This window comes from Chenopodium album, chromosome 24, assembly GCF_948465745.1.
Source record: "Chenopodium album chromosome 24, dcCheAlbu1.1, whole genome shotgun sequence".
Lineage (NCBI taxonomy): Eukaryota > Viridiplantae > Streptophyta > Magnoliopsida > Caryophyllales > Amaranthaceae > Chenopodium > Chenopodium album.
In genome coordinates this window covers 23,219,871-23,239,704 of record NC_137857.1, presented here as the reverse complement: position 1 = coordinate 23,239,704, position 19,834 = coordinate 23,219,871, and the positions used below count along the sequence as shown (strand labels likewise).

The 19,834-nt window shown below is 36.7% G+C and overlaps 1 protein-coding gene across 1 annotated transcript; it reads right to left on the bottom strand.

Annotated features, from left to right (window-relative positions):
- Positions 1–15,716: 15,716 nt before the first annotated feature.
- Positions 15,717–19,469, bottom strand: LOC145610665 (uncharacterized). Its single transcript, XM_081665968.1, has 6 exons — positions 19,171–19,469; positions 17,813–18,072; positions 17,613–17,736; positions 17,231–17,530; positions 17,021–17,137; positions 15,717–16,214 (listed from the first exon to the last, which is right to left on the bottom strand). The coding sequence occupies exons 2-6, from the start codon at positions 18,064–18,066 to the stop codon at positions 15,717–15,719; spliced, it is 1,293 nt and encodes a 430-aa protein (XP_081522094.1). The 5' UTR covers positions 18,067–18,072; positions 19,171–19,469.
- Between the last annotated feature and the right edge of the window lie 365 nt (positions 19,470–19,834).

Below are 19,834 nucleotides of genomic sequence, written 5' to 3'. Positions count from 1 at the left end.
AATTTATTATTAAACACTATATTTTCATGATTTTAACACCTAAACTTGTAGTTGGGATGTTGTACTATTAGTTTTGGCTAATTGGATTAATTTAAGGACTTTATTTTAATGGTTTGAGAGGTTTTTAAATACTTTAGTATTGCTGTAATTTTAATTGCTTTGGTATTGATTTATTCTTTATTATTTGGTTTAGGAGAGGACTTTGTAGAAGGCGATTTCTAGTCTTTAAAGTGGCCAATCGAATTGTTTACTCAAGGTACGTACAAGTTACAAAACCTTGCTTTTAGGTGCATGTTTAAGGATGGATCGAGAACTTAGTACCATGTCTAGGGATGACTGGGTTAAATTGTTTGGTTATACATTGTGAAATTCATTTGATGTGCATTATTTATTATTGCAATTATTGGTTATGTACTAATTATGCAAGGTATGCTTAGAGGCAAAGGTATGTGATTGGTGAAATGATTCAATTATTACTCATTCATGATTTAATGAATTAGGATGAGTAAAGGAATGGTTCATGTCTTATAAGACAAGGTTAAGAGTTTGGGGTGCCTTATGCACTCAAGGTGTTTATACACCGAGGTAGTAAAGAAATAAATAATAAATGTTGCTTGCCACTAATAAATCAAGAATTGAAATTGAAAAGTTGTTTTACTTGATTGAATTGATATTGGATTGATTGAATTATTATGCATGTGAGTCATCACCAAGTCTAAACCTGCAAATCACGTAAAGTGCAAGATGGATGAGCAATAAAACTCTGGATTGGTGCACTTCTGGAGTAATGACAATCAGGGGTTGGGGTACATGGGGCATTAGCCGTGTACTTTTCTCGAGGCCGTCTGATCTACGAGTCTCTTATTTCAAATACTTTTTTTTATAAAACTAGGAGTTAGGTGAGATCTCATACTAACTACGGTCACGGAGTCGTGCCCGTGGTCGTTGGATGTTTATTGATGTTTCCGAAAGGAGGCATGGGGTTTTTCTTTATTGATGTTCCAAATGGGACATGGGTTGGACAACCTTGTCTATTGCTAAATCCAAAGAATAAATTGAAATGAGTTAGCTACTATTAGCTAGTGGAGTCTTAATAAATTAAATAATCGAGTCGTGTGTTGAGTTTGTGATCTAATTATGCGTATGATTGATTATTAGTAGCATGTTAGGTACTTCCTTATTTTACTTTGCAGCTTGTATGTACTCAGCTTTGCTGATTGCGTGCTTTTGTGTGTGTCCTTCTTTGGTCATGGCCTTCGCCTTCAAATGACCCTGTGACGATCCAATTTTTACACTTGTAATATTGGGGAGCAGAATAACCACAGGTTCTCTCACATGCAGCATTCATCAGGGTTGTGGGATCTTGAGTAGAGAGTTGGTTGCTTATTTTCGCGTTTCTTGCAAGTTTGATTTTATTTAACTCGATTTTATTTGACACTATTTCTTTTGGTTTAAGTTTGTTTTAACACTGAATTTTAATTACTTACTTTTGCTTTTGGGTTTTGGATAAGGGCCTTAAAGGTTCCAACTTGTAATACTTATTTTGATTTAAATACTTTGCTTTGAGGTTTATTTAAACTGTGTTGGTTTTCCGCTGCTAACTTCTGAGATAGCCTTAACGTTTGAACACGTGGCGGTAGCACTCCAGTAATTCTCTTGGATTTGTTCAGGTTATTTACAGGTTTCTCACAGGTTTTTAAGAGAGAATTATTGGGGTGTTACAAAGTGGTATCTGGGAGCTTAGGTTTAGATTTAATTACCACTAAAGCCAATTAGCTTAACATGTCTTAGGCGCCTAACTAATTAACATTGAGGATTTAAGTTCAAAGGCTAAAGTGATTTTTCGAAACTTGGTATGTTTGAAATGTTTTATCTAAAATGATTTTGAAGTTTATTTTGTCTACTTGGTGAGCTTTGGGTAGACTTAAGAAGGGAATGCATGCATATTCCATACATATCTTTACATTTTATTGTCATTTGGAGTGTCATTTTTCTTATTTACCTAACATTTAGTAATTAATGTCTTAATTGATGTGTTTTGTGATGTGTTTGTGTTATGCTTTTGTATGTTCGTTGCGTTGGGATGACGTAGAAAGGAGATGAGTGATTCAGTAAGCACGTCTGGAAGCACGAATAATGCTACTAGGAACAACCCTATTGTTGTGTCTGAGGATGAGAATGATGCGCGAAGTGAAGATACCTTAGAGAGGTACGAAAGGATTATGACGCCAGATAATCCTGATGAGGAAGACTACCAATATATACACGAGTTTAAAACTGCGAAGAATAAGAAGCATAAGATTAACACTTATAAAAGAATGTTCCAGGACTATACCCTTATTGACTTTCCAGATGAGGATGACCTTGAATGGCTACAACCACCACTGGAAGATCCAAATGCGGGAAAAAGAGCTACTAGGAATCCTAATCCGCTTCACAAGTACATAACTATTGAAGATTCAGATGATGAAAAGGATCCCGATTTTGATGTCAATAACTATGATGAAAAGAAAGATAGGAACAACAATGTGATACCTTGAGATATTTTTTTTTTTAGAGTAGAGTTAGCATGAATAAGGCAACTTGCCATTAATAATAGTTATTAGAACTTTATTATAGTATGCTTTAGATGATTAATTTAAATAAGTAGCTAAAGCTATAGAGTTATTGTTCTTTGGGATTCATACTTTTATTTAAGTTATAATAAAGTCATTATTATATTAGAAGTTTCATTTTACTAATATTTGTGAGCCAAAGAAAGTTAAAGTTGGTAAAATAAAGATTTTAAGATATTTCCTTTGGTTATTATTAAGCTAGTAAGAGTGACGGGGTATGGGGATTATTTTTTCTTAACTTTACTTGAATTTGGGTGTGAATTGTGTTTATATTTATATGATTCTACTTGGGACAAAGGGGTGCAAAGCAAGGTACCCTTTTGAACCAATATATGTGATATTTATTATGATGATTCTGTGAGTATATGCGTATGGTATTTGAACTAGAGTATGATATCCCTATATTTTCAGGCGTAAAACTACCATGGCCAATAACGCCGCCCTTGCTGAAGCCATCCGAATGTTGGCAGAAAATCTGAACCAAAACCGAGGGGATCAACTTGACCCCCAGGCAGAAATGTTCAAGAAGCTAGCACAAGTGAGACCCCCAGTGTTCAAGGGAGGTGCTGACCCCACCTTCTTAGAGAACTGGATACGTGAGTTTGACAAATTGTTTGTGGCACTGAACTGCCCTGATAATTTGAAGGTGGATCAGGCAGCCATGTATCTTAAGGACGAAGCTGACATTTGGTGGAGAGATAATTGTGAGCTAGTGAAAGCCAAACCTAACTTTGGGTGGGAGGTATTCAAAACCGCTTTAAGAGACAAATTCTACCCTCCTTTCCTAAAGAAACAAAAAGCCCAAGAGTTCATAAACCTGGAAATGGGGCAGATGACAATCTCTGAGTATTATAATAAGTTTATGGCACTTGCTAGGTTTGCCCCTGAAGTAGTACCCACTGAGGAGCTGAAGGCTCAGAGGTTTGAGCAAGGGTTAACTAACCAACTGCAAAAAGACCTAGCGGGGAAGGTATTTAAAACCCTAGACAAGGTATATGAAAGAGCTGCCCACATGTACCACCTAAATTCTAAGAGTGTGGGAGAGACTGCCAAGGCCGGGGAAAAGAGGAAGGACTTTGGGAGACCAGAGCACCAAAGTAGCTATAAGAGGCCTAGGAATGGGAACTCATTTGATAGAGGTGACCAAACTGCTAGCAACTCTTCTGCTGTTAATAATGGAGAGAGAACCTACCATTGTAAGAGGTGTAGGAGAAACCACCCTGGAAGAGATTGTGATGGAAATTTAGTGACTTGTCGATTCTGTAACAAGAAGGGGCACAGGGAATATGAGTGTTACACCAAACAGAAACAACAGGGAAATGGTGGGAATGGTGGGAACACTCAACAGAGGCCTAACAACTTCAACAACCAGGGGAACAGGGGAAATGGTCAGAATGGGAAGTTTGGAAATGGTCAGAATGGGAAGTTTGGCAATGGTAGCAACAACAACAACAGATCTGGCAACAGCAGCAACAACTCAGGCAACAACAACAATGGTTACCAGGCAAGAAACAACACTCCCGGACGCTTGACTGTGATGAGCAAGGGAGAAGCTGAGAGGTCCTCAGATGTAGTTACTGGTACTTTTTCTATTCATTCTGCCTCTGTCAACACTTTGTTTGACTCTGGAGCAGCTTACTCTTTCATTTCTACTTCTGTTGTGCGCAAATTAAACTTAACTGAGTCCAGTCATGTTGATGTGTCGGTTAGTCTGCCTACTGGAAAACTTGTCCATTGTAATAGAATATTCAAAGGCTTGCCTTTGAAAATAGGAGAAGCTATCTTCCCTTCGAATCTTATTGAGTTTAATCTAGGGGATTTAGATGTAATTTTGGGGATGGATTGGCTGAGTTCATACAAGGCCAAGATAGACTGTGAGATGCAGAGGGTGCAGTTGAGAGATCCTTTGGGTAAGACGGTGTCATATAGACGTTTAGGGAAGCCTAAGGGTTTTGGGATTATTTCTGCTTTGAAGGTCAAGAAGCTAGTGAGTAAGGGATGTCCATTGTACTTTTGCTGTGTCCAAGATTTGAGTATGAGTGAGAGTAGGCGGATGGAGGATGTACCCATTGTGAATGAGTTTTTAGATGTTTTTCCAGAAGAGATTTCAGGAATGCCACCTAAGAGGGAACTTGAGTTTACCATTGATTTAGTCCCAGGAGCTGCACCTATCTCAAAAGCACCTTATAGGATGGCACCAGCTGAGATGAGTGAGCTAAAGGCTCAATTACAGGAGTTGTTAGACAAGGGGTTCATTAGGCCTAGTGCATCACCTTGGGGAGCACCTGTGTTATTTGTGAAAAAGAAGGATGGAAGCTTGAGGCTATGTATTGATTACAGAGAGCTGAATAATGTGACTGTGAAGAATAAGTACCCTTTACCTAGGATAGATGACTTGTTTGACCAGCTAAAGGGGGCAAGTGTGTTTTCGAAGATTGATTTGAGGTCGGGGTATCATCAGTTGAAGGTTGCAGATAAAGACATTCCAAAAACAGCCTTTAGAACTCGATATGAGCATTATGAGTTTACTGTCATGCCTTTTGGGTTAACCAATGCACCAGCCATATTCATGGACTTGATGAACCGAGTGTTTCATGAGTATTTGGATAAGTTTGTGGTTGTATTCATCGATGACATTTTGGTGTATTCGAAGAATGAGGAAGAACATGCTGAGCACTTGAGAACTACCCTTGAAACCCTTAGAAAGAACAAGTTGTATGCTAAGTTTTCTAAGTGTGATTTTTGGTTGGAGAAAGTTGCATTTTTGGGGCATTACATTTCGAAAGAGGGTGTATCTGTGGATCCTGCAAAGATTAAGGCAGTAAGTGAGTGGCCAACACCTAAGAATGTGACTGATGTTCGTAGTTTCTTGGGATTAGCTGGGTATTATAGAAGGTTTGTTAAGGATTTTTCGAAGATAGCTAGACCCATGACTACCCTTATGAAGAAGCAGAGTAAGTTTGAGTGGAATGAGAGTTGTGAGTCAGCTTTTCAAACCCTCAAAGAGCGATTGACTACTGCACCAGTGCTGGTATTACCTGATGGGAGAGAAGGATTCGAAGTGTATAGTGATGCTTCGAAGCATGGTTTGGGATGTGTATTACAGCAGAATGGAAAGGTGATCGCATATGCATCGAGACAACTGAAGAAACATGAGGTCAATTACCCTACCCATGACTTGGAGCTTGCAGTTGTTGTGTTTGCCTTGAAGATTTGGAGGCACTACCTTTATGGTGTTTCTTGTAAGATCTTCACAGACCATAAGAGCCTAAAGTACATCTTCACCCAAGATCATTTGAATATGCGGCAACGTAGATGGCTAGAGTACCTCACAGACTACCATGTCCACATTCAGTATCATGAGGGAAAGGCAAATGTAGTTGCTGATGCCCTTAGCAGAAAGTCGAGTCATAATGTCAATGCTTTAATTGTAGCCAATGAGTTGTGTGAAGATATGAGGCGATTGAACCTTGAGGTTATCAATCAAGGAGAGTTAGAGGGATTACTGAGTGCTTTAACCATCCAACCTACCATATTTGAGGAGATTAGAGAAAGGCAACTGGAGGATGAGTCGTTTCAAAAGATTAGGGATTGAGTGACTAGTGGTGCGGAGACTGAATTCAAGATTCATGAGGATGGGAGTCTGAGATATAAAGAGAGATGGTGTATACCACAGAAGTGCGAGGAGATTAAAAGAAAAATCATGGAGGAGTGCCATAATACACCTTATTCAGTTCACCCCGGGGGAGATAAGTTGTATAAGGACTTGAAAGAGTTCTATTGGTGGCCGGATATGAAGAGAGAGGTAGCTGAGTTTGTATCCAAGTGTCTGACGTGCCAGAGGGTGAAGATAGATCACAAGAGACCCATGGGAAAAGTACAACCCTTGGAGATACCAGAATGGAAGTGGGATTCTATATCCATGGACTTTGTGACAGGCCTACCCAAGACTCGTTCTGGGAATGACACGATTTGGGTGATTGTGGACAGACTTACTAAGTCAGCGATGTTCATTCCTATCAAAGAGACCTGGAAAAAGAAGCAGCTAGCAAGTGTCTATGTGAAGAATGTAGTTCGGTTGCATGGAGTTCCTAAGGACATAGTGTCAGATAGAGATTCGAGGTTTCTATCAAAGTTTTGGCAAAAAGTGCAGGAGAACCTTGGGACAACATTGAAGATGAGTACTGCTTTTCACCCTGCAACAGATGGTCAGACTGAGAGAACAAACCAAAATATGGAGGATATGTTACGGGCTTGTGCTTTAGATTTCCAAGGAAATTGGGAGGATCACCTACCTTTGATAGAATTCTCCTACAATAACAGTTACCATGCAAGCATCAAGATGGCACCTTTTGAAGCACTATATGGAAGGAAGTGCAGAAGTCCAGTTTGCTGGAATGACTACAGTGAACGGGTTATTTTGGGTACAGATTTCATTGAGGATATGGTGGGCAAGGTGAGACTAATCCAGTCGCGTATCAAGGCAGCACAAGATAGACAGAAAAGTTATGCTGACTTAAAGAGAAGAGATGATGAGTTTAATGTTGGGGACAAGGTCTTTCTGAAAGTTTCTCCAACAAAAGGTGTGATGCGATTTGGCAAGAAAGGGAAACTTAGTGCTAAGTATGTAGGGCCATATGAAATCCTCCAACGTGTGGGAAAGGTGGCTTACAGATTGGCTTTGCCAATGGAGTTTGAGAAAATGCATGATGTGTTCCACATTTCCCAGCTAAAGAAGTATGTGCCTAGTGAAACTCATGTTTTGCAACTAGAGACTATTCAATTAGATGAGTCTCTAACTTATGAAGAAAGACCAGTAAAGATACTAGATCACAAAGTGCGCAGTACTAGAAACAAAGATGTGAAGATAGTGAAGGTCCTTTGGTCTAATCAGGAATATGAAGAAGCCACTTGGGAGGCCGAGGAAGAAATGAGGAACAAGTATCCCGAGTTATTTGACGAGGTGAGTTACGAGGGCGTAACTCTTTTCTTTTGAGGGGGGGAGAATGCGATGTAATTTCGCGCTTTTACCTTAATTATACCATTTATTGCTTGATTTTGCACGTTTTTGCATGTTTTTGGTTATCATTATGCATTATTATTGCGTTTACATACAATAAAAGTATGTACACTTAAGCCAAATATGAGTTCATTGAGTACAAAGTCCGATTTGTTAAGTATGTTTGTTAAGAAGCAAGCAATTTACAGCAATACAAAACACAGAAGTTTGAGCGATTTTGAAAAATTATGGTTTTTGGGTTAAGTTTCGAGGGCGAAACTTCTTTTAAGAGGGGTAGATTGTAATCCCCCACATTTTAATTTAATTATAATTTAATTATATGTTACTCTTGTAATTATAATTATGGTAATTTTATTAAATAAATTATTTTATGGAAGTTTTTTTAAAATAAAGTAGTGTTTTTTTTTTTTTTTTTTTTGATTTACAATAATCCTAATCTATTTAGGAATACCACTCCTAATTTAATTAGGAAATTAACAAGCCCAAAATAAAAACTCTTATACCTCTCCTCCCTCAAATCTCACGTAAAAAAAAAACACTCTCCTTCATTCCTACTGCTTTCACGAAGAGAAGAGAAGAAAAAAAAAAAAAAAAAAAAACTGCTGCCGCCAGCCACCACTGCTGCTGCCGCCAGCCACCACCGCCGCCAGCCACCTTGTCGCCGCCCAGCCGACCACCAGCAGTTTGCCTCCTTCCTCCCTTCTCCTTCCCTTATTTCTCCTTCTCTTATTCTTGTTATTTTTTTTTAAAGTTTTGATCTTTATTAAATTTTGTTTATGAATTCTTATTCTTATGGTTTGATATTATATTTGGGTTATTAAAGTTTATAAATTTATGAGTTTTGTCATGTTTAATTTATTTAATAAATTTTCAGATTTGGTTTAATTATAAATTTAGGGTTTAAATGTTGATTTTTCATGGTTTTAGGGTTTAAAACATACTAATTAAGTTATCTAACTATATTATATGTAAATTATGTTTAAGTTCAATTATTTTGATTATTATTAAATTTTCAGATTTTGTATCTTCTATTTTGAAGCCTCTAATTGCGTTGAATTGATGTATTTTTGGGTTTTTAACACTCTAAATTACTATATGATGGCTTTTTCAAATAATTATGCTTATGGGATTATTTTATATGCTTAAACCAAATTTTCAGATTTATTTTACCACTTTAAAGTTGCTGTAATTTATTATTAAACACTATATTTTCATGATTTTAACACCTAAACTTGTAGTTGGGATGTTGTACTATTAGTTTTGGCTAATTGGATTAATTTAAGGACTTTATTTTAATGGTTTGAGAGGTTTTTAAATACTTTAGTATTGCTGTAATTTTAATTGCTTTGGTATTGATTTATTCTTTATTATTTGGTTTAGGAGAGGACTTTGTAGAAGGCGATTTCTAGTCTTTAAAGTGGCCAATCGAATTGTTTACTCAAGGTACGTACAAGTTACAAAACCTTGCTTTTAGGTGCATGTTTAAGGATGGATCGAGAACTTAGTACCATGTCTAGGGATGACTGGGTTAAATTGTTTGGTTATACATTGTGAAATTCATTTGATGTGCATTATTTATTATTGCAATTATTGGTTATGTACTAATTATGCAAGGTATGCTTAGAGGCAAAGGTATGTGATTGGTGAAATGATTCAATTATTACTCATTCATGATTTAATGAATTAGGATGAGTAAAGGAATGGTTCATGTCTTATAAGACAAGGTTAAGAGTTTGGGGTGCCTTATGCACTCAAGGTGTTTATACACCGAGGTAGTAAAGAAATAAATAATAAATGTTGCTTGCCACTAATAAATCAAGAATTGAAATTGAAAAGTTGTTTTACTTGATTGAATTGATATTGGATTGATTGAATTATTATGCATGTGAGTCATCACCAAGTCTAAACCTGTAAATCACGTAAAGTGCAAGATGGATGAGCAATAAAACTCTGGATTGGTGCACTTCTGGAGTAATGACAATCAGGGGTTGGGGTACATGGGGCATTAGCCGTGTACTTTTCTCGAGGCCGTCTGATCTACGAGTCTCTTATTTCAAATACTTTTTTTTATAAAACTAGGAGTTAGGTGAGATCTCATACTAACTACGGTCACGGAGTCGTGCCCGTGGTCGTTGGATGTTTATTGATGTTTCCGAAAGGAGGCATGGGGTTTTTCTTTATTGATGTTCCAAATGGGACATGGGTTGGACAACCTTGTCTATTGCTAAATCCAAAGAATAAATTGAAATGAGTTAGCTACTATTAGCTAGTGGAGTCTTAATAAATTAAATAATCGAGTCGTGTGTTGAGTTTGTGATCTAATTATGCGTATGATTGATTATTAGTAGCATGTTAGGTACTTCCTTATTTTACTTTGCAGCTTGTATGTACTCAGCTTTGCTGATTGCGTGCTTTTGTGTGTGTCCTTCTTTGGTCATGGCCTTCGCCTTCAAATGACCCTGTGACGATCCAATTTTTACACTTGTAATATTGGGGAGCAGAATAACCACAGGTTCTCTCACATGCAGCATTCATCAGGGTTGTGGGATCTTGAGTAGAGAGTTGGTTGCTTATTTTCGCGTTTCTTGCAAGTTTGATTTTATTTAACTCGATTTTATTTGACACTATTTCTTTTGGTTTAAGTTTGTTTTAACACTGAATTTTAATTACTTACTTTTGCTTTTGGGTTTTGGATAAGGGCCTTAAAGGTTCCAACTTGTAATACTTATTTTGATTTAAATACTTTGCTTTGAGGTTTATTTAAACTGTGTTGGTTTTCCGCTGCTAACTTCTGAGATAGCCTTAACGTTTGAACACGTGGCGGTAGCACTCCAGTAATTCTCTTGGATTTGTTCAGGTTATTTACAGGTTTCTCACAGGTTTTTAAGAGAGAATTATTGGGGTGTTACAAATCAAATCCGCACACGGTTCGAAAACAAATATGAAAAATAGACACAAGTATGCATAATCAAAACAACTAAAAAAGACCTAAGAAAGCAATACATTAATTCTTTTTTGTTGTATGTAAACTCCCACTCCTATTGAATGGTACAATCCATACAACACCTACAAAGCAAAAGAACTAAACTAAATACAACTAACATGCACAAAGTGATGATGACAATCATCCTCCCCCAAGCTAAACATCACATTATCCTCAATGTGAACAAAGAGGAAACTAAAGCATAAATAAGGGAGAGGCACAACTCACAAACGGGTGGGTAAGCGAAGGGAGCGTCAAAAGTATAGACACCTCCACTACAATTGGTAGTTGTAAATAGGTAGCCGACGTAGCCAAGGAACTTAGCTATGTTTGTACCTAGCAAAAGACGTCATCACTAGAACACACATTGGCATTATTATTTAAATAACGAAAAACATAGGAAGTAGCAAAAAAAAAAAACAAAAAGAAAATTGGGTTGCCTCCCAATTAGTGCTGGTTTTTAAGGTCCCGCACGACCCTACTCAATTCGTCAATCGAAAGAATCCAATGCCTTGAGTAACTTATCATACGCCCCTGCAAACATATCATTTAGCACCACATATGGCTTGACTGCAAGTACACAAATCCTTAAATACAAGGGGTTAGAAAAATCAGAAGAAAAATAAGAGGAAGAAGCGGAAGAAAAATCAAAATAAAAAGAAAAAGGAAAGAATTTACAATTTCTCTCTACTTGTTCTTTGGGATATAAACTTTTAGAATGAACATCAAGGTCCACTTTGCCACCGTCATGCAATGGAGATACTCTGAGAAAGTTAGAGCAATAAAGCATAGAGGATGAATTCACAAGATTAAGACTCTCTACACATGGGAAATAAAGGGAAGGTAAGGTTAGCTCAACATCCATGATTTGACCATTATTAATCACACCCTTTTCTATAAGCATGTCTGCACAAGAGTCTTTAGCTTGAATTTTCATAACTAATGGTTCCTCAACCACTAATTCATCATATAGTGCTTCATCATCCTCAAAAATATCTAGCATATCCACCTTGTTCTCATCATGAACATTTATTAATTCATACACGTTCTCTTGAACACCCTTCATCATCATCATAAATGTATGGCAAGGCACTAGATTTTACAATAGAATGCACTTCATACTCAGGAGAGGGATTTGAAACATGCATGAAAGAATTATTGTAAGAACAAGAAGAGGCATCATGATCATATGAATTGCAATGAGAACAATAGCAAGGGGATGAAGTATTGGTCAAAGAAGTGAAGGAAAAGAAATTTTCTGAGTTGGTTTAGCATACAATGTCATTTCCCACTCGTATATATCTCTAGCTAACCACTCAATAAAATCCCAATCAAAAGATTCTCCACTAGATAATATAGACTCAACAATAAACCTAGTTTCTTCATTTAGACCCTCATAAATCACTAAGCACATATCCCATTCTTCAATTCCATGATTAGGACCAACAAAGTCACCAAGCCTATAATAGTATCTCCAAAATACCTCATTCTCAAATTGTGGAAAATAAAAAATAGCCATTAAAATAAATCCAAAAAAGAACAAGGGAACCTACAAACATAAGAATAAGTAGAGAAAAAAAATACAGATTAGTCTCACCAAATAAGAAGCTAAATAAAATTAAGCCGTCTCTCCGGCAACGACGCCAAAATTTGATAGGTTGTCGTACACTTGTCAAAAATAAATTCCTAACAAAACCAACTAAAAATGTAGTAGGGTAAGTAGGGTCGAATCCACAGGGAGATGGTATTTGATCTAACCTCTAAGAAATTGGAGAAACTAAACTATGTCACAAAATTGGGAAAGAGAAGTAGTCTAAATTAAAAAAAGAAATAAAACAATTAATAAAGAGACCTAGGGTTACGGTTCACCATGTTTATAGTTCTAAATCTACCAAATATCAATAACAACTCAATCAATCAATCAATTATCTAGAGCAATTGCTAAGCCTACGGTTGGGTCTTAACGCTCTCAATTCAACATATGTAGTTCGGTCGCTAACATAATCACAATTGCTAATTGTAGGTAAGGCTCTAAAAGAGATCTTTCGATTCAAACTCTTATTAACAATAATTACTCAAATAATTGATCAAGTTGCGAGATTAACAAATAAACACTATCAATTAGAGATATCAATAATAAAATCATAGATAATGTCAATCAAGAATTATAGTATAAACATGGATTCCCAAAACCTAGAAATAAACTACTCAAACATGAAATAAATAATAAAAACTAATATATTACAAAAAAGCATAATTGAAAGCAAGAAATAGGAATAAAAATGCCTCAATGAATTAAAATAATAAACCCAAAAATCATCCATGGAAAAATCCATAGAGATGCCATGAGAAACTAGGGTTCAAGAGAAAACTAAAACGAACGCAAAATAATAAAAGATATAAAAGGCATAAGGGAAAAATAAAATCCCTTGGAATATTTATAATATCCTAAAACTAATCTAAAAATAATTAAAGAAAAGTAATAAGAAAATAATAAATACATAAGTTGAATTATTATTTGATAATAGAAGATGACGTGGCATAAAACCGCAAGAGAAGTCGAGAACACGAGCTACACATGGCTACTTTGGCTTCTCGTCTGGACCCGCGGCCGCTGGGTGGTTCCCGCGCCTTGGCAGTGGCGGCAGCAGCCTTCGAGTGGGCGCGGGACAGACCCGCAGCAAGATCCCGCGGGTGGCTGACTGCAACGCCTGGATTTAAATGCTCATAACTTCTGTTCTAGGAATATTCTTGGGGCGTGTAACCTATCATTGGAAAGCTCTTCAAGTCCAGTTTCCAATGCAACTTGAATCACTTCAATCCAATCTGTAGAACTTGAGTTGTGAACAAAAGAGTGTACAAAGGTCATTTTTGCCACTTTGTAAAACATCGTTTTTCTTCGTTTCTAACTCAAATTCAATTCTGAAAAGTGCATAACGACCCTTGTGGATGCTATATTCATTCCTCATGCACATAAATCTCAACCTAAGCTTCCACAAACACATATCCTTCTTTATGTGACCTCCATTCATCGACTTTTCATCCTTTCATTGTCCGATTCTTCCAAAACCACTCCAAAAGCGTCCAAATAGTTATAGAAACTACCTGAAACATTAAGAAAAACAAATGAAGCGTAATAGAGCACAAAATGAACAACTTATGCAATTGCGACCTAAAAAGCGACAAAAGATTCAAAAAGCAATTATAAAACTAGCATAAACTTGCTTGTAAATCCTATATAAATGTGATACATCAATCATGTTTCTACGTGGTACTCTATTTCTTCAACAATTTAGAAAAATAGTCAATAAAACTATAATATATGATCACAATTAAAAAAAACTTGATCATTATTCTTACCCAATTTCAATTCTTCATCGTGTTTGACACCTTCGCCTCGAACAAAATCTCCTAGTGAAATCGAGATTATTAAACTCTAGATGTGGTCATGTTCCAATAACGTCGTCGCAATATTTCTCTTCTACACTATTCAAATATTTTCCATTTGCAAATATAAAATTAAATGTTAAAGTTAGTCAAAACGTTAGGTAAAATTACATCGAATCACAATATGTACCTCTCTCATACTGATCACATACCGTAGTTTTCTTGCGTTTTGCAAACATTTTTCCTATCTGTCCGTCGAAGCTCATTTATATATATAAAAATACCATTTTTGTACAAATTCACCCTTGTCTAAAAGAACAATATGGGCTATGAATTACAAACAACTATAACCAAGGGTAGAGTAACGAAGTTAATAGACTCATCTTGTCATAAACTAAAAATTATTTTTTTAAAAATATATAAATTGAAGAAATAATGATTTATTTAGTATTGAATTATTTAATATGAAATTAATGATATGCAAATTTTATAAATTGTATCAATACACATAATTATATGAGCTACTTATGTGCAATAATATTTACGTAGTGACACATAATTTATTATTCAGAATAATTTCGCGTAATTATTATTGCATAAACAATTTTAATAATATATGTTTTAATTGATTTTCTATATCTTAATAACTAATTTTATTTCAACATTAATACCGATGTATTATTATATAAGCTTAAGTTAAGTATATATATCACCAAATCACATTAAAAAAACGGTGTTTATGTTTCTTCATTATAAAAAAATTGTAATTAATGTTTATTTGTTGGGTTTCGTGAATGTCTGACATCACACGAAACCATACCCTCCTAAAATCCGCACACAAATTATTATAACTAACATGCATATTAATTACTAATCACATAATCAATTAACTAAGAGTGAAAACAATTATACCCTTGACGCGTGCTTTGCTCTCACACGAGCTCTTACTTCACAACAAGAAAAGGGCCGTTTTGCGACGGAAATAATTCGTCGCAAACTGGCAAAATTCCGTCGCAAAGTGACTTTGCGACGGATTTCCGTCACAGGCATGGCGTCGCTCGAACTTTCGTAGCAAACAGTCCTTTTGTGACGGAATATCCGTCGCAAAACGAATTGCGACGGATTTTGCGACGGAAAGGTAGTTGTAGCTGAAAACAACATTTGCGACGAAAATTCCGTAGCAAGAGGAATCATTTTGCGACGGAATATTCCGTCACAAATTTTGCGACGGAATGTATTTCCGTCGCAAAATGGATTCTTTTGCGACGGAATAGTCCGTCACATATTTTGCGACGGAATGTAATTCCGTCGCAAAATGGAGTATTTTGCGACGGATTATTTTCCGTCGCATGTGTGCGACGGAAAATAATCCGTCGCAAAATACTCCATTTTGCGACGGAATTACATTCCGTCGCAAAGTTATTGTAATTTTAATTTTTTTTTTTTTTGTATTTTGTTTTTTTTCCTGGAACCTGTATTCCTGCAATCCTGTTTAATTTTTTTGTATTTTGTTTTGTTTTCCTGGAACCTGTATTCATGCAATCCTGTTTAATAAAATACGTGCATTTAAAATAATTTCAGTCAAAAAGTCCACGCCCTAACATAATTCAAATATATACAACACGTAGCCGTAACTACCAAGTACGGTACATGATATAATTTTTTAAACTACAATGTCATCCATATACAAAAATCGAAAAATGACACCTAACTAAACACAAGCTGGCTGTCCTTGGCCTGCACCACCACCACCACCACCACCCGGGTCGTTCCTGGGGTCTCGAATCTGAGGCTGAATCGTAGAACAAGTGAAAGGAGTGGTCAATCCTGTAAATCTACTGGCTAACTCCTCTAAGAACTCCTTGTTCTTCCTCTCGATTTCAGCCATCCGTTCTGCCACTCGAGCCTCCACTCGAGCATCGAGCTGTTCCGCCACACGGCTATCGATCTGGCTCTCAATTGCTTCCACCCTCTCATTCAACTCCTTGTGGAAGTTTTCCTGCATTTGAGTTATGACCGACGGTACGTATTGGCTGGAAGAACCCGATCCTCGTCCCCTAGATGTGCCGTAGTACAAGTCAGCACCAACACCAAGACCTCTAACACGACCCTTCTTATTACGACCACCAGCCGCCTCAAAGAAAATTTCATTTTCAGACAGTTGGGAACCCTGGGTTCTTGATTCCTCCTGTCTGTGTTGGTACGCCTCCTGTAACAAACAAAGGATATACAATGCAGAAATAAAAATAAAGAATGAGAACCTATTGATATAGTTCATAAGTGGCAATATAGGTTCACTAGGTCCTAAAACTAGGAAAATTGGGTGAAAATGGGGCGTTTTTGGTTCTAACTTGTCTATTTCTCACATTTGTTATCTAATGAACCTATTTTTGACCTTAATACACCTAACTAACATAGTTACTTGAGTTTGAGGCTTGAAATTGTTTATAAGTGGCAATATAGGTTCACTAGGTCCTAAAACTAGAAAAAATGGGCGAAAATGGGGCGTTTTTGGTTCTAACTTGCCTATTTCTCACATTTGTTATCAAATGAGCTTATTTTTGACCATAATACACCTAAATAACATAGTTACTTGAGTTCGAGGCTTGAAATAGTTCATAAGTGGCAATATAGGTTCACTAGGTCCTAAAACTAGGAAAATTGGGTGAAAATGGGGCGTTTTTGGTTCTAACTTGCCTATTTCTCACATTTGTTATCTAATGAACCTATTTTTGACCTTAATACACCTAACTAACATAGTTACTTGAGTTTGAGGCTTGAAATTGTTTATAAGTGGCAATATAGGTTCACTAGGTCCTAAAACTAGAAAAAATGGGCGAAAATGGGGCGTTTTTGGTTCTAACTTGCCTATTTCTCACATTTGTTATCAAATGAGCTTATTTTGACCATAATACACCTACCTAACATAGTTACTTGAGTTCGAGGCTTGAAATAGTTCATAAGTGGCAATATAGGAAACAAGTGGCTTGAAAATGGGCGAAAACTAGTTATTACCGCAATTTCCTTCGCTCTTTTGTTCGCAGGAACCTTCCCTTTCCCGGGCACCTCCTTGAAGTGTGTATGCAAGAAGAGATCAGGTGCTGATGGAAGCTTCCCTTGATTCTTTGCCGCCTTGCAATGTGAACAAGTGAACAGTATTATTAGATACAAATGTAATTAAGCACATATAAATACGTACATTCAATTTTTTATACAACAACTTACCAGCTTTTTTGCATGTTGTACCGCAGAGATGGAACCTTGAAAATGGGTCGGTTCTATTTCATTATCCATAGAGCCAGATCGTCGGTTCAATCTGTTCTGTGCTGACCTCTTCTTGTAAACGTCATCCACTTGGGGAATATCCATCATCATCTTGTGGATGTCTTTTGAGATCCAGTCTGGCTTTCTCCCTCCCATCCTTTTAGTGACGTTGTAGAACATTTGTCGCAACCGAGTTGCAGCATAAGTATCAAACGCCCTACGCACTTGCCCCTCCAAAGCAGGTGCCCAACTGTAATGTTGCTGAATATACAAAAAACTCTATTAGTTACATATTCATTTGGTTAAATTTATGACACCTATTATTTATAAGTTAAACTTATACCTTGAACAAGGTGAACCAATGTTCCTTGGTGGGACCTTCAACCTCGCTGTAGTTCTTCCAAGGAGCTTTGTAGTAGCCTTGAATTACATCAGTGACATTCCCCTTTACAGCGTCATTATCAAACCTATGAAACAAGGGTATTTGTATTAGCATTATATGAATAACAAATCAGAATTTTCCCTTTTCATTTAAAATCTTACCAGAGCATAGAAGGTTCCAACACCGGCATGTTAGACCCGGTTGAGCTAGGTTGCTCAAGCTGAGTGTCATCCGTATCCATACTCGAACGGTGCACGGTACTCGGCTCCGCCTCTGAATGAGGGGTGGGTACCTGAGTGTCACCCAACCTGGTGGCATCCTCGGTGATGGTAACCGGAACAGGAACCTGCAAGTGATAAGAAGGAAACTCTCTGCTCTTGCTTGATTTCTTCTTCGGATCACCCCGTTTACCCATTGATACCTGCATCATATTCATTTCACATGATAGGTTTTTCAATTAACAACAAATATAACATCAAATTGAATATAACATCAAATTAAATCACAGTTAAACCAAGATACGCATCCAAAAGCAAAAATTAAGTTTCAATTAACAACTCACGCATATAATCATATCAGTCACAAACAATAGTAGCAAAGTATCAAGCTAAGTTCTTTTCTTCATAAAATCAAACCTACATGAGGTTTTAGATGACATATATCCAGGGGTCCTTACCACTCCAACCTAACCCATCCTTGGACATCTTATCTCACTAGTGAATGTATGCCTAGTTTTCAATTCTATAGAAAATCCGACAGCATATCCCTACAGTTCTCCAAGTACACGATGTAGGTAATTAAACACACCAACATATGTACCCAGAAAACATTGTAGAGAAATGAGACGCCAAGATATTCCATAGAATCAAAAACATTGCATACATTCACCACCTAAAGTGAGATTAAACGTCAAAGGACAGTCCCAACCGGGGACTATTCAAGACATACTCCTAATGTGTATGTCTTGAACGGGTATCTAGGAATAAGAAGATGCAAATGCTTTCAAATCTTAGTGAACATATATAATTAACATACATACCATAATTGTTTAATTTAAACAAGTTTAAAGCAAGTGATGAAACACATATAATTAACACACAATTACCCACATTCAAATAAACATACATACACTAACATGTATTTTTAAATTAACATATATTTTAAACTAATCTAACATATATTTTAAACTAATCTAACATATATTTTAAACTAAACTAACATACATTATAAACTAACTAACATATATTTTAAACTAAAATAACATACATTATAAACTAATCTAACATATATTTTAAACTAAACTAACATACATTAAACTAATTCTAACATTGCAATATATCTTAAAAATTAAACTAATTCTAACATTGCAATATAAATTAAACTACACTACACTAAACACAAGTAATTAAATAATAAAATTTAGTTACAAATTAAATTAAAAAACATAATTAGAAAAAGTTAGGGTTTACATTAAAATTAAATTGAAAACAAAAACAAAGGGGGATAGTGGAATACTCACCGGGATTTGAGGGTGTTGTGGCGGAAATCCGGCTGCCGGAAGGAGGGTGGTGTGGTGGCTGCACACCGCCGGCGAACGGAGGGGCGTGAGTGGGCTTGAACGGAGGGGGTGGCGTGGGTGGGCGTGAGTGCGCGTGAGTGGGAGTGAACGGAGGGGGTGGGCGTTAGTAGGTGTGAGTGGCCGGATTCCGGTCGTTCCGGTGGCGACAGCGGCGGTGAAGTGGCCGGATTTTCTTTCTCTCTCTACGCTTTCCTCTATCTCTCTCTACGCTTTCCTCTTTCTGTTCTTCGTTTTCTTTTTCTCTCTCCTTCAGCGAAACTTCAGTTTTTTTTAAAAAAATTTAAAAACTTTTTGCGACGGAATTTCCGTCGCAGAATCCGTCGCAAAATGTTTTTTTTTATTTTTTTTTTAATATTGTTTTGCGACGATTATTTCCGTCGCAAACAAACTTTTGCGAGGGAATAAATTCCGTCGCAAACTTTGCGACGGAAATTCCGTCGCAAAAGTTTGTTTCCGTCGCAAAGTTGCGACGGAATTTATTCCCTCGCAAATTAACCCTTTTTGCGACGGAATTGTAGTCCGTTGCAAGGTTTCCGTCGCAAAATGACCTATTTCTTGTAGTGCTTGAAAGCCAAAGCTCCGCACCCGACTCGAACGACCCCTA

Excerpts from the sequence above, each read along its gene's own strand:
- LOC145610665 (XM_081665968.1), bottom strand. The coding sequence starts at position 18,066 with ATGGGTAAACGGGGTGATCCGAAGAAGAAATCAAGCAAGAGCAGAGAG. Across the intron at positions 17,737-17,812 it reads TTGGAACCTTCTATGCTCTG|GTTTGATAATGACGCTGTAA; the intron begins GTAAGATTTTAA and ends CTTGTTTCATAG. Across the intron at positions 17,531-17,612 it reads ATTGGTTCACCTTGTTCAAG|CAACATTACAGTTGGGCACC; the intron begins GTATAAGTTTAA and ends TTGTATATTCAG.